The 14,535-nt window shown below is 41.8% G+C and overlaps 1 protein-coding gene across 2 annotated transcripts in view; it reads left to right on the top strand.

The window, feature by feature from the left end:
* The window catches only part of LOC147703086 (protein Shroom1-like), a 219,451-nt gene extending 205,507 nt beyond the window's left edge, over nt 1-13,944 (top strand). For both annotated transcript variants that reach the window (XM_086931624.1, XM_086931623.1), the window contains exons 5-8: nt 258-848; nt 1,932-2,052; nt 5,457-5,729; nt 11,995-13,944. In XM_086931624.1, coding sequence (XP_086787750.1) covers nt 258-848; nt 1,932-2,052; nt 5,457-5,729; nt 11,995-12,249 — 1,240 coding nt within the window. In that variant the 3' untranslated portion in view covers nt 12,250-13,944. The remainder of the gene's footprint in view (nt 1-257; nt 849-1,931; nt 2,053-5,456; nt 5,730-11,994) is intronic.
* The last annotated feature ends 591 nt before the right edge of the window (nt 13,945-14,535 follow it).

Below are 14,535 nucleotides of genomic sequence, written 5' to 3'. Positions count from 1 at the left end.
ATTGGACCATCCCTGAATGTTGTTCTTCCTTTGAAAGGGTTACTGTGATACCTGAAAAATGTATTGTTATCGTTTTGTAGCATTCATATAATTTGCTTTATTCTATAAAATATTAAATGCATTTTTTTACTAGTGTTTATTAAAAATAAATTACAGATGATTGTGAATATGTTAATGGGATTGAATATGTGTATATAAGTTTCATACAGAAAATGTAACCTTTAAATGTCTCTTATGTCTTACTCTCCTTAATTCAGTACTCCTCTGTCTGAAGAGCACAGTGAGGTTCAACCAGAGGCTCAACCAGAAATCCACACAGACCAAACTGTGGTTTCTTCAAAGGATATGGACGCTAAAACCACAACAATGGTTTCCGAAGACGAAAACCGCAACAATCCATTGAATCAAGTTCCAAACGCAGATGAAACTTTAGTGGGAAGCCAAGAGCCACATATTAGGACAACAGATGCTGTTATCAGCCAGGAGAGTGAGGCGTGTAGTCAGTCAATACCATCCTTGCAGTTGGGTCATGATCAAAATGGAACAAACAGGGACTCTGAACTCAAAGTTTCCGAGAGCATGGACCATGATTCTGCTGCTCTGGAGAAGATAATAGCTGTATCACCTGTGAAGGTAAAATCCCCCGAGGATCAGCGATGCGAGGTGCTTGCACAAGAAATAATTGCCAAAGACCAATCCCTTGTGGACATCCTGGATCCTAACCCATTAAGAAAAACAGCTGTGGATCTAATGGAGGGCCTGTTCCCAGTAGATATGTCGCTACTCAACCAGTCTCGCAGCGAGAAAAAAAACAAGAACAAAAACCGCTCCCAAAAATCAAATGACGAGTAAGTACAGAAAATGCTTTGGGCCAGATTAAAAATTTGGTTAATGGGACATGGCTAAAGATACCACTAAGGCTACTTGTTAAATGGTAGGGGCTCTATCTGATCAATGGTGTATGTTGTTGGATTTGGAGCTTCTATGTTGTTATTGGTATCATTATTATTGTGTTTTAGCTTTCTTTTTGTCACTGTTTTCATTCTGTTACCTCTTTATATTTTTTATGAATATGCACACAAAATCTGATTGAGTCAACTTGTTTTTGTTTGTTGTCTATGCATGAAATCCATGTTTCTCACTTTCATTCAGTGTCCTCCTACATAGTTCAGTCTTGTTAATATCCTTTTTTCTACTAGAATATATATTTTGGCATTTGGTTAAATACTAGGGCAGTGGTCGGTTAAAATATCTTTGTCTCCTAGATTACACAACCTCCATTGTGTTTTGAAAAATGCTATGGTCTTTGGTTGGATTATAACTGTGATGGGAAATTGGCTTGACATTCTTGAAAGTGAACCCTATCCTGTCCAATCTTAGGGTTGCCCTAATCTCTAGAGCGTTGCTTTGAACGTGTGACTTGCTTGTGCAGTTAATGCAAAACAATTTTGATTAATGCTAGCTACAAAGAACTCTTCCCCCTTCGTTAGGGTTAAAAGATATGCAAGGATTTACAAATTAGTTTTCATTCTAGCATCAACACGAGGTCTGCTCTGCAAAACAAAATACCTTGAATTAAATACAAATTATAGACCTAAATAAATGTTATGCAGCACGAAGATATCCTAAAGCACTATTTACAGATCCAGGTTATATTTTGTTATGCTGCCACCCTATGATTGATTTTAAGTTTTAAAAATCACTTGAACTACCTTCCACGTGACCCTAAATATGCTTTTGCAAAATTATCAAATGCTAGTTTCTGATGTGATATTTTTTTGAGTGCCAGAGTTTTAAGCAGGGTGGTAGCATGAGTATGAATTTATTTACCTTATTGTTTATACCAGTGTTTGTGGTTCTATGCCAGCCCAGAGGTCCTTACAAATATGTCAAAACAATGTAACGAAATTCTCTTTTCTACTTGACACCAGAGAGAAGGCTGAAGATCCAGTGGAAACGTCTCCAAAGCCTGTCACCCCTCTTAGGAGATACCAAGCGCAGACCACTGAAGGAGAGTCATGGAAAGAACCCGATGACATCACTTATAAGAAAGTGGGTGAATAAGTGGGAACATGGCTCGTAGGGGAACATGGCGGGAGGCCTCAGTGGATCATATGGGCATGCAGTTTTCATAAACAAACTACACAAATGTAAGGAAATATTTTTAGCCCACCAATTGTGAGGTTACCTAAATGGCAATTTTTAGGTCTGACTGGACATAGTAATTGCTCCCTCAAACTGTCTACTGGAAAAGTAATAAAAAGGTAACTTACAGAAAGGGATTTGTCTCATTTCAGAAACTCCTCAATAGCTGCATTTCAGATAACCAGAAATCCTATAACACAGCATGCATTTGTCTACAATATGCACATGATTCAAATAATTAAGTTAATGGAGTGTTAGTGTCTCTTTTAGCTTGCGAACACAGAGCATGTGGTTATAAAAGTGCAGTCTTTTTTTGCTGTGTCTGTCTGCACTAAGACCATGTGGCAAACTATTGGCCTTGTTTAGAGACTGAATCACAATAGATTGTATCTTCTTCTGGAATGCCACTGAAATATCCCCCCCCCCCCACCCCCAATATATTCTATGTTCGTTTGGAATATCAGCTCCCCCACTAGATGCAGTATGGAGAGCAGCAGAGCACTTTTTGTTTATTGATTAGCAGCAACGACACTTCAATCACAAATGTACATTGAAAAATTGGTAATACATAGGTGAGGGATATATACTGTATGTAAGATACGAGAAGTAACTCTTGGTTTGGGATAAACTAGCACATAAAATTACAGAAAAACATAGGCCCAGGTGTCTTGCCATTGGTCATAGTTTTCGTTGCTACAAGACATTTTCAACTAGGTCTCCAGATTAAGTGTGCCAGTAACAACATAAGACTCTTACAAATGGAAAACATATACTAAAGTGTTAGAGATGCCGTCAGAATGAACTGATGAACGTTGATATTCAGATTCGTTTGAAAGTTGGGCTTTGAGATTTGGAGAGTTTTCTGGAAAGTTAGGATGGAAACATTAAAGGTTCACTGAAGGGGTTGATGGTTTTGATAATACAAGGGTTTGCATCATTTGATTCAAGTGATATCATGGAGTTAGGGTGGGTCTCGATGCAGAGAAGGTACTTTACGATGTACATTAAGACTATTTTATTTTCAGTTTTTAGCGACTGAGTTTTGGGTTGATGCTCCTTTCTCGTTGGAGAATGGAGGGGACAAAGAACCAGTCTAGTGAGTGTAGATAAGTACTAAGTGGATGTCAGGTTAGTAAAACCCAATAGATTTTGGGGTTTTGTTTAATTTCCGGGGGATTGAGAATGATTTTAGAATTTTAACACATTTTTTAGGACATTTATGAATGGGGATTCTGTAGATGATAGTTACTCACTATGTGGTGTGTGGTTTTGTTTTTATAGCAGTAATGTATGAAGAAATATTCTGCTGGTGTGTTAGTTATTGTAAGTAGAACTCTTTTAAGTTGCTAATAGGCAAACATTTGTGATTGTAAACAGGACTGTGTGTATTGTTTTTCATTTGTTCTGTACATTGGAAGATTTAATTTGGGATTAAATTTAGAACAGGTGCAGTAGATCCCATATATTTGTAATTGTATCAAGAAGATTGTTCCCCATATCAACCATTGTCACTGATAAGACCACTGCAGTAAATATGTAGGGTTATGCAAGAGAAAAACTAAGCCCAAACATAGATATTTGGGGTGAATGTAATGAGATAATGTGCCACCAAAATAATTGGACAATTCAAAAGGGGGTAGCATAGCAGAGAACCTATTACACACATTAAACGTCTCTGGCACACAGGACATCTACCTGCCACCTGGTGCACCATATGTGGAGAAAACATGGGCGATTTTTTTCCATTTAACATGTGCTTGCCTAATAATTGAGAAATACAAGCACAAAATTGCTACGACGCAGACCTGAATACTCCAAATCCAATTTGAACAATATCCCTAAAATTCATTCTGTTGGGCATTATGGAAGAAGACTTCCAGAAATACCCTAGCACACTTAAAGTGCTGGGATGCCTGTTAGCAAAATGTAACATAGACTGGTTAACCTCTACAGCTCCACCGGGTTGTGAATGGTGGCCGGGCATGGATAGATGCACCGTCACAGAGTAATCAATGTATTTAGCACAAGGCTTTCAGCACAAACGGCAGAAAATGTGGGGTTTATGAATAGCCTATTTTGACCTATGTATGTAGTATAACAGTGAAAGAGAATGATGAGAACAACAAGTGCTTGAATGTAAGCAAACATCATATACGTTCTGTAATCGTGTTGATCAGAAATGTGCCACATTTGGTAGTAAATGCAAAAACTGCAAAAAGATTTTAAGTAAAAAAGGGAGAAACATAATGAGGCCTTGTGACCTTTCATTCACTGGTCACGTGAACTTAAATTAGATCATGGAGAACAAACAGAGCACCCTGGAGCTTTTGGAAATATATTGTCTTCTGCTGCCCAACAAAGTGCACCATACCCCTCGAAATCTGAAACAGTTTATCGAGAAGGTAAATGTGATTTCCTTGAACATCCTTGATTATAAATTGCTATATATTACTATATAAACCTAATTGATTTAATTCGCTAGGGAAAAAGTGCAGCAACAAAAAACAGGAAGTTTCATATCCTGCTGCCTGCAGGATTATATGGCAATAACGCCGAACATGCAATCTCAAGGCTTATTCAGCTGTTGTCATTCTTGAAACCAAGATACCTCCAGTGATAGGATGGTTCTTCACCATACTCTTAAACCGGAGTTTTTTTTTTTAATTATATTAACTCTCAGGTATGGTTAATGAAATGTTTGAGATACTGGTTGCAACTGGAGTTAGATTTCAGAAAGTATAGTTCCTTAAAAAAGGCTCTCTTAATTTAAAAAAAATGAAGGAAACTGGTGCAATTAGAGTTGCTCTTGTACCATCAAAGTTCGATAGTGAATAGCTGGTCAGCTATCGACCAATCGCTTTGATTACTTTCTTACACAAAAAGCAGAGTGGATAGCAATGTCTAACCTGAAAGTATCCTTAAAGCCACAGCCCTCCGCATTGACACTCCGGCTTAAGAAAATCAGGATTTGCAAAGGTTGCCTGAAATCAGATCATACCAAGTCAGACATCTCAATTATGGTTGGCATCTGGGGGCTGCATCATTGAAGATTAAGTGATCATTGAAGAGCTGTTAGGCCATATCCTGATGGAGTATGCAGTTAGCCTTTCCTAGACACCTGAACAGCATACATGTGGCCAACATGTCCTAGACCATTATGGTGATATCTGCTCGCTATTAGTATGCAGCAGCAATTCTGCAGAGGTGAAATTGATAACATGATTTTTTTTAAACAGATTCCCTTTCTCCTCTTGATAGTTGTTGTGCCTTTCCTAGGCCGTTCAGTTGTAATTTGGTCTTTTCGTTCACAGGTGGAACTTGTATCCAACATTCAAGCAAAACTTCAGCGCCTGCGTAAGGATCATCAGCTCTTACTTTCTGACGTGGAGGAGAACAGTGGTTATGGGACAGGACTGGAAGCTCTAGTGAAGAAAGTCTGCAAACCCAACGAGTATGACCGCTACATGATGTTTATAGGGGACCTTGAAAAGGTGGTGAACTTGCTGCTGTGCCTGTCAATGCGCCTCGCCCGCGTGGAAAACGCTCTCAGCAAAGTCAACCAGTACACGGATATAGAGGAGAAGGTATGTGGGAGGGAAGGCACTTTTGCCTTTCTTCTTGTCAATAAATGAAATTAAAAGCCAATGCACAGATACCCAGTGCTACACAGGCAAATTGGGAATGACTAGCAATCATGTACAATCGCTCTATGATGCCCTCACCACTACTGTCCTATCAGTAAATATTTCCATTCCCATTCCGGGATAGGCCATTCTGCCTCTGGTGTTTGTTGACATGCATCAGGCCTCTTGGAACGTGGATCCGACAAGTGTTTTCATATCATAAGAAAGTGATCTTGAGTTTCAATTTAAAACCTAAGACAGCAATAGCTGATAGATACGGTATTAACTCTTTCAAAAGAGATGAGTGGAGGTGTTCATGTGTAGTTGGTGTCTGGCATTATTAGGGTGATGTGAAGTCCTTTTGTTAGGTTTTGGGGTAGTTAGTCACTGCTGTGCAGAATTTGTGATCGATAATGGCATTTACAAATGATGTTCCCAGGCCTCGGGTACTATTACGCTTCACATGATAACAACGTTACTCCACTGGTACACACGACTGTATATGTCAAGGCTTACTCCAAGAAGTGGTAGAGGAGTTTGGAACTCGGATACTGCATGACACAAGTTATTGCACTCAGTGAGCTGAATGTCCACTCACTGCTGTATACATTACTCACTGCTGTATACATTAAGTTGGAAGTCTTTATTTACATATAAAAAAGCATAAAGTGTAGTCTAGATACAGTAGGAAAATGTGCAAACACCAGAGGACCATAGTGCTGAGATAAGACCCCAGAGACTATTATAACCCTGTAGTTCTAAACACTAGATTTTAAAATAACACTCGACCCCATGGCCAGTGTTAACCAAAGGAAGCTTTTCTGCAACCTTTGTTTGTTCTTTGGTTTACTACAATGTGGATTTATTTTTCGAATCTAACAATCTGGCATGGGTAAAAGAAAGGAGAATGCAATTTTGTAAGTTTATTATGATGTATCTGACTTAGTTTCATGGGGTTCTGGATAAAGGCAGGCCAATACTATAGACCAGTGTGGCACGTTTTATGGCACACAAAAAAACGTCGGGAAGCCCAAAATTCCATAATCAAAAATGGAACCAGCATTCAACCCAATTCCAAAATGTTGTTTTGGAAGCTGGAAGGACTGTTGTCAATGTTTCATCATACACTTAACAGGTCTTCCAGGGTGCACTTAGTCCGCATCACACCGGGCATAGTTCACGAGGGAGAACATTTAGGGGCATAACTTGTCAATTGTCTATGAAGAGGGACAGGGTGCTGGATTAATACTCGCACCGACATGGACATCTCTAGCGTGTATCAAACTTCAAAGGTCTGAATCTTGGAAGCAGCTGGTTACAGTCCAGATCTTCAGTGGGCAGGGGATCTAAGGGAATCCGGGGCAGCCACTGGACCCACAGGTCCTATCAGTCTGGACTGCAAATTAAGGTTTGTGGTTGGGAGCCACCTGTGACTACATTTGTGGATAAATCTTACAAATTATTTTTAAGAGCAAGAAAGACTATTCAAACACTCCCAGATTCAAAGAGACGGATCTGAAGCCTGGAAGAGGTATGGGGAATTAGGAAAACATGTGTTTCCATTTGTGACTGAAATGGGGGGAAATAAAATCTCCATTGTAGTCTTCGTCCAGGTCACCTTTAGAGCTTGATCCTAGTGCTAGACTATACGGAACCTGCAATCAGCAGAGCCCTGCTCCTTGTCGGTGTCTCGTTGGCCTGTTGCACGGAGACTTCTTGAATTCAGGATGGAGTGCGAGATATTGACGGGTGAGGAAGTCATGTACCACCTAAAAATGGGTGACCTTGAAATTTTAACACCCTTCCAAACAGGAGAACTTGGGTGGGAACTGGAGAGGACACCAGCTGGCATGGCAGCCAACACACTGCCCTCATGCAGTACTCCAGGAATATTAATAAATGCCAGCACAGGAAGTGGTAGGGGCACAGGTGTATTTCCTTTTGCCTGCCTCAGGCAACGCTTACAACAGATCTTTATTCTCTGCGCACATCGCTGAGTCTACGAGATGCACCTCCAAGACATGAGCGGGTATATTTCACACCTGGTGCTGATGATCCCAGGGAACGGGCTCCCTTAAAGACATTTCATGTGCACAAATTATACCTTTGTACAGTGTACACTTCAGAGGGACCCTTGCCTATACAGTCTTCCAAGAGCCCATTAATCCTTGAGTTGTTTGGTGTACTTTCAATGCAACGTTAATAAGTCTTCCAAACTCCGTAGAAATCACTGTGTCATTCAGGTAAAGAAGTCGAAATCGGAGGGTCTCCTCACAGAATCAAAATTCTTAAGTAATGACTCAACAGAATGCCTGGCCATTGGGCCTCCCCTCGCTAGCAGCACCTCTGTCTGAGAGTGCGGTAACCCCACTCCAGTCTCCCATGCTCTCTGTAGCACATATATTGTAAAAACACATGTTGAATGTTCTCGATGGCTGCAGCGATGAAGAAGCTGGAGGCTTCTGGCCCGGCAGTCCGTGGAGGTGCAGACTAGCTGTAGAGGGTGATGGTCTCTGGCCTCCAGGTTGTAGAGTATCATTAAAGTAACATTAAAATTGGTAATAGTGATACATGTTATGTACATTAATCTGAAATTTCAAACACAAAACAAGCAATTATTATTATGAGAATCCCACCACCAGGGTCAGACTGGAAATCAAAATCAGCCCTTGTAAACATGTTCAAACCAGCCCTACTTCCTTACGCCTATCTAATCTCTGTCTCTTTTTTGCTCTCGCTCTTTTCTCTCTCTTACCTAAAGCACTCACTCTGCCTGCTGTAATTACCTCAAGGAGCTGGAAAAAATGGCAGAGATATCATCAGTGGCCCTGTGCCTCGGCAGGTAAATGCTGAATACAATAAGCAAGCAATCCGGCTCTGCTCAAAACATGCCAACATGGCCATGTCTCTTGCCTGGTACCTTTCAGGCTGCTGGCATCCTGTCTAGAGGCAGCCTTGGGCCTAAGTAGAAGACCTCTGGCCTAAGTAGAAGACCTCAATAGCGCCATCCCTCTATGTAGCTCATCATGTCTTTCTTTCTCTGTCTCTCTTCTGCAGTGAAAGAAAATCTCTAAAGTGCTCCTTTGCACCATTAAGCCAAGTGTGCACTACAAAAACCTCAAAATAAATTAAACTAGAAAACATTGAAAGACGGTGATAAGCTCATCTCATTTAGCAAATTCCCTCTAGTTGAATTCTGAGTGATGTCATAGTTTCGCCTGACAGTGGGAACTAAACAACCCAGCACCTTATCCGCATACCCTTTTCTTGTGTTAACTGGGTGATGATTACCCTGAAGCAGGAGACCTCCAAAACACCGACCCATACTCCCGCTGTTGTTTTGTTGGGCTCTTCTATGGACGACAATTCACCAACTTGCTACAGGCAGCTGAAAAGCAAACATGCACTTTGGGTACCATGATGATACCACATGTAGTGACATTACATGCATTCCCTTCACCCAAACAAATCACAGGAAGTAATGTCATGTGACCTTTAACCCTGGTTATATCTCTGAAAATTACATCTCTGAAGAAAAGAAGTACAATATGATTAAAGTGAAACTTTAGTAAAATAACAAAACGCATATACCAGTATATCTTTATTAACCGTCGATTTAAATATGTATAATGTACCAGGAAAGCTGCAGTGGTGTATGATGCTACAATGTACATGTGCCTGAATACAACCTTATATGCCTTAACACCACCTTGCCCAAACGGAGGCTGGGATGCAGATCACAGCAGCCGTATCTCCTGTTGTAGGCAACATGCACCCAGGCACAGCCTCAAATGCCCAGACATAGATTTAAATGCCCACTCATACACCCAGTACTCAGGCACAGCTACAAATGGCAATGCATAAGCACTGCCACCGTGCATGACTGTCAGCCTCCGACAAGGAGGGACAGCATGAACTGATCTTCAAAGTGCCTCAGTTCATGTCTGCAAGGTCTGAGTAGAAGGTATGCAGTAGGGCAGCTTCGACTGCAGGGTAGCTCAGTGCTCTAAAAATCGTACACCTTTGGTTTGAGTCTAATTCCCACGAAGGGACCCAGTAGCAGACTGAGAGGCGGTAGAGAAGTTAGAGGAGGTGTTTGTGGTGAATGCAGTTTCAAATGGAAATGTTTTGGTCACGGGGTCACAGTCAGAAGGACCGTGTGTTCTCTTTTACCATCTCTAATCATCCTGCATTTACTCCCCGTCTCTAGTGGCTAGGTCGCAGATTTCGGAACAAAGAAATCTTGTGTGAAATTCCAACTTAATCAAATTGTCTTCTCCCTTAGATGTTAAAGAGGAGGCTTTTGCCAACCACATAGTTTTTTATTTTATTTTATACTTCAACATCACCACCTTAATGGACTTGCTGAACTATTTAAAAAAAATGCATGTGAAAAAATCCCATAAACAGTAGATTTTAGTAGAGGAAATAACCTGGAAACGTAATATGTTGTCAGAGCTGCAAGCATTTTTTTGCTCAATATTTCACCATTATGAGAGATTTTGCGAAGAGGACGTTATTCCCTAAATTCGTGAACTTATCAAGTTAATTCCCTTTGCTTAATTTATATAGAGAATCAATATTGTGCATCTCCTCAGAGACTGCTACAAAAAACCTCAAGTCATTATCAAATTATAATGAAAAGGGCGTACTTGGAGTCTCGAGGAAAACGCGGACAATAAAATTCATGATCACGCACCCTTTGTGCTTGGATGTGTTGCAACCTCTGCACTGTAGAGATAAAACTAATGCTGGAGACAAGATTTCTTCTACTTCACAAAGAGATGTTTGAGATTAAGGTGCAGACCAGCCTTCCACGCTTTCATGTGGTGTTGTATAAAATGTGTATTCCTATGGGCGCTAAGGTTTCCTCATACTTATTGGTGCTCTTGAATGTGTCTGTTTGATTGCAGAAATCTCTGAAATGCTACTTATAGTGGAGTGATAATTGTCTTACGGTCGCATTTAAAATGACATTGTAATTTAAGTATGATATACTGAGCTGGTGCCTTGAACCCTAAAACCTACAATATGGGTGCTTCTTTTTTTTTGTTATTTTTATCCAGGCCATAATGTTGAAATTTCTTGGCTGACTATAGATAGAATATTACTTCCTCTCCTTACACCACACAAAAGCAAGTTAGGTAGGATTCTGCTCAAACAAGTAGAGCCGGTTTTGATTGCACCACTTAGAGACCTGTTTATTGTTCATTTTCTTCCAGTTTCCAGGTCTGAGAACTTTGCTAAAAGTCGGGGAGCTTGATTTCAGGTGAAAGTCGGGACATTTTTTATTTTGATCCGAAAATTACATTTAGATATCTGACAGCCACCATTAAAAGCCGCCCTAACATTTAACTGACTGCCTAAGTCTCATTGGTGGCTGGTGCGAAAATTCTCACTTTACCCACAAAGGGAAGCATTGGAAAGACATTGCACACGCTACTCCCTTGTGTTAAGAAGAACGTCTATGTAGTAATGCTGTAATAAAAATGCATCTATCTTGTATGAATATTTGTTACTCCAGCTCAAAAAACCTTGGTGGTAACCTGCTCACCCAAAACTGTTCCAACAGGCGATAAATACGGAATCCTCTCAGTAGTGTAGGATTGAAAACAATTGCTAATGGATGAAAGAATGCTGATAATGGTGAACCCTTCTTTGTCTTGCAAAGAGAATCGATAACATGAATTCTAAATTTAGGGACCAAATTAAAATCTGCAATATAAAGAATGGCCCAAGAAAACGTAAGTGGGTTACCATTCTAAAGAGCTCACATGAGATCCCCAATAGAACCTTAAGTCATGTATACCACTGCTTTCCAAAGACATATATTATATTCCATATGATAAGTTCCTTTGAATTGTAAAGATTGCATACTATGGAACTGAGAAATGCTGGCTGAGATCTATGAAAATGGTCTCAAGGGAAAGATTCTACTGGATGGCGAGCCAAGCATTACCACATCATATGGAAGAATAGTTTTCCTCTGGTAATGGGTATTCTTATTCTTAATTCTCTTTTCTTCGCCATTTATTTTTCTCCATGACACCTTTTAAAATGAGAATGTTGACAACCTTTTTAAGCCTAATTTTGTGATGTTTGTTGGTATTAACGTTGCAAATATTTTTAGAAATAGATTTCACATTCAAAGTTGCAGCTATTTAAAAACAAAATGTTATTTTTGACTGTGGCTCCCTGTGACATGTCTCCTCCCTGTGTTTTACAGCATTCGCTCAATGAGAGGTACAACCTTTTGTCCAGGCAGCGGGAGGATGCAAAGGACCTTAAGGAGAACCTGGACCGCCGGGAGAAGGTGGTCTCTGACATCCTGGCCAAGTACCTTAGTGAGCAGCAGCTGCAAGACTACCGGCTGTTTGTGAAGCTGAAGACGTGTCTCCTGGTTGAGCAGAAGGACCTGGATGAGAAGATTCGCTTTCATGAGGAGCAGCTGGAGCGACTGCAGGACAGCATCCCGGCATGATGAAGCCTCATGCATGGGCAAATTGGGGCAGGCAGGTCCTTCACGGTTGCAAACAAGTGCTGAACTGTTTTGCAGTGGTATCTGCTTCCACGCTACTGATGGCTACTGGTCGGATTCTTTGCTTTACATGGAAAGAGAATCACTTTCTACTGTGACACAAGAACCTGAAACTGGCCAAGGACTCTCCTATTGTGGAGGTTTTTGTCTTGAAGGAGATGTGGCCCAGTTACAAAGTCGTCAACTGTGGAACACGGGACAGAAATGCTTGATTGAGATGCCCTTACTCGACTCAATTGTGTAAAGATGGACGCATCACTTTAACCCTATGTGCCTCGGTCCCCTTCTCTGCAATAATTGGAAGCAAGGAAATCATCAGTATTAAGCGCTGCATGAATCTATTGTGGCCCTGGTTCTGACTATCTCTTCCACATTTATGGTCTCCAACATTGTCCCTCATTTTGTATTTCTGTCATCGCAAAACCAACGGGGACTTCTGAGTGAGCCGGAGACATGGTTCAAGGTTTGTTCTTGTGGTGTGCAGCGTTGTGCAAGAGTTTCAATTGACCACGTTTTCCACCATGAGAGTGACGTGTTCTGCATGATAGGAGGAGAGGATACCAAGTAGAAAGATGTTGAAAGGTTAAATGAACCATAGAGTCCGTCTGAGGAGCGGCCCCTTCAGCCAAGTCGAGTTCCTGGAGCGGAGCCTAAAGGCTTGCTGATTACATTCGGCTGTTCCCAGAGTACAACTTACACCGTGAGGCACTGTAGAGCGCTCCATGGCTGCAGTAGACCACCAGTGGTATAACACTGAATGAAAGACCTACAGCAGGAGTGGAAGGTAGGAAGGACTTCCCTAAGCAGTAACGTTCCAAAGCCCTCTACCCTGTGTGTGAGCCTGAACGGAGCCTAATAAGATATTTATACATAAGCGCACAGCCGAGGTTGCAGAGACCTTCTCTGTAACTTCTTCTGGGGTCTTTTCACAAATTGGGAGTCTAGGTTACCACACCCTTCCATAATTTGACATGTTTTCCTTTACTCCACACTGTATCAGATAATCTGTCCAGAGGTGAATTTGTAGTTTATTGTTACCAGGTAGCTTTACTGCAGATGGGTGTTCTCGGGGCATGGTCTTGTCTGCGTGATTGCAGTGTTGCTTTTCGGCTCCATAGTGAGTTTGTCTGAAGTGGCGCGCTGTTAACCAGCGGCAAGCAGCCCTTGCAGGTTCTCCAGACCATGGGTGCCTTTGCGTCGCCCACCTGCCCTTTCATGCCCTCGCGGGGCTGCTGGACGCCGCACAGCAGCAGAGTCTGCCCCCGGCCACCGCTCCCCTTCAAGGACGAGGCCGGAGCAGCATGCGGGGCGGTGCCCAGGCCTGGAAATCCGTGCCCAAGAGTCATGGACTCTGGTGAGCTGACCATCAAAGCAAGTGATGTTTTTATCAACTTGTGCCCACTTCCCTTCACTATAGCGCTCAGGAATGGAGTTGTGTCTCCACATGGAAGTGCAACAACTGTGCAAACAACACCCCAGGAGGTGGGCTACACAGATTGCCTAAATATCAGATGTGAATGTTTACAGAAAGCTATATAATCGCTATGACTATATGACGGGCAGACAGTGGGGGTTGCGGTCTTCACTTTACTACGGGCACGTATGTTTATCAATACACACCCGCGGGCCTTTCTCCCATCCTTAAAAACATTGGGGGTTCTTACAACTACAGTACATGTTCACCTCTCACTGTCGGTCTTTCATGTTGTCACGTGGAACTGCACGCACTTTATTTTAGCTAGAGTTTCGCACAGTGTCTTGTGCTGCGACTACAACTTTGAGGCGCTTTCCCCCTTCGGTCTCAGTGGGACGATGGCACTTAAAGACGGGTATAACATGTTGTAGTATGAGTCGGTGGGATATCGCGTTTGATATCACTTGAAGTGCGCCTTTCAGCCTGGTGGTGTGTTTGATAGGAACGTGCCCAGGAGCGGTGTTGTCGGTGTGATCTCTGAGACTTCCGGCATCCTTTCAAATCTCGGTGTATAGACACCTCCAATGAACAAGGGCTGGGTGGGTGAATACACCACTGGCATGTTGCATGCACCACGTCATTGTACGTCACCATGAAATAAATGTGTTTTGCACGTCATGCTTTTGGTATGTGGTGAAAGTTTTCGCCATGTGCCTTCCATTCGAAACCGTCAGTGCCTGATGTTTACAGTGCACGTTTTCTGCGTACCCAGCGGTTACTTGCAGCCAGCCTCCAGTTCAGTTTCTTGCGAACAA

The sequence above is a fragment of the Lissotriton vulgaris genome, chromosome 7 (assembly GCF_964263255.1).
Source record: "Lissotriton vulgaris chromosome 7, aLisVul1.2, whole genome shotgun sequence".
In the NCBI taxonomy this organism is placed as follows: Eukaryota; Metazoa; Chordata; class Amphibia; order Caudata; family Salamandridae; genus Lissotriton; species Lissotriton vulgaris.
Note: the sequence above shows the minus strand (reverse complement) of the source record. Positions and strands in the feature narration are given on the sequence as shown.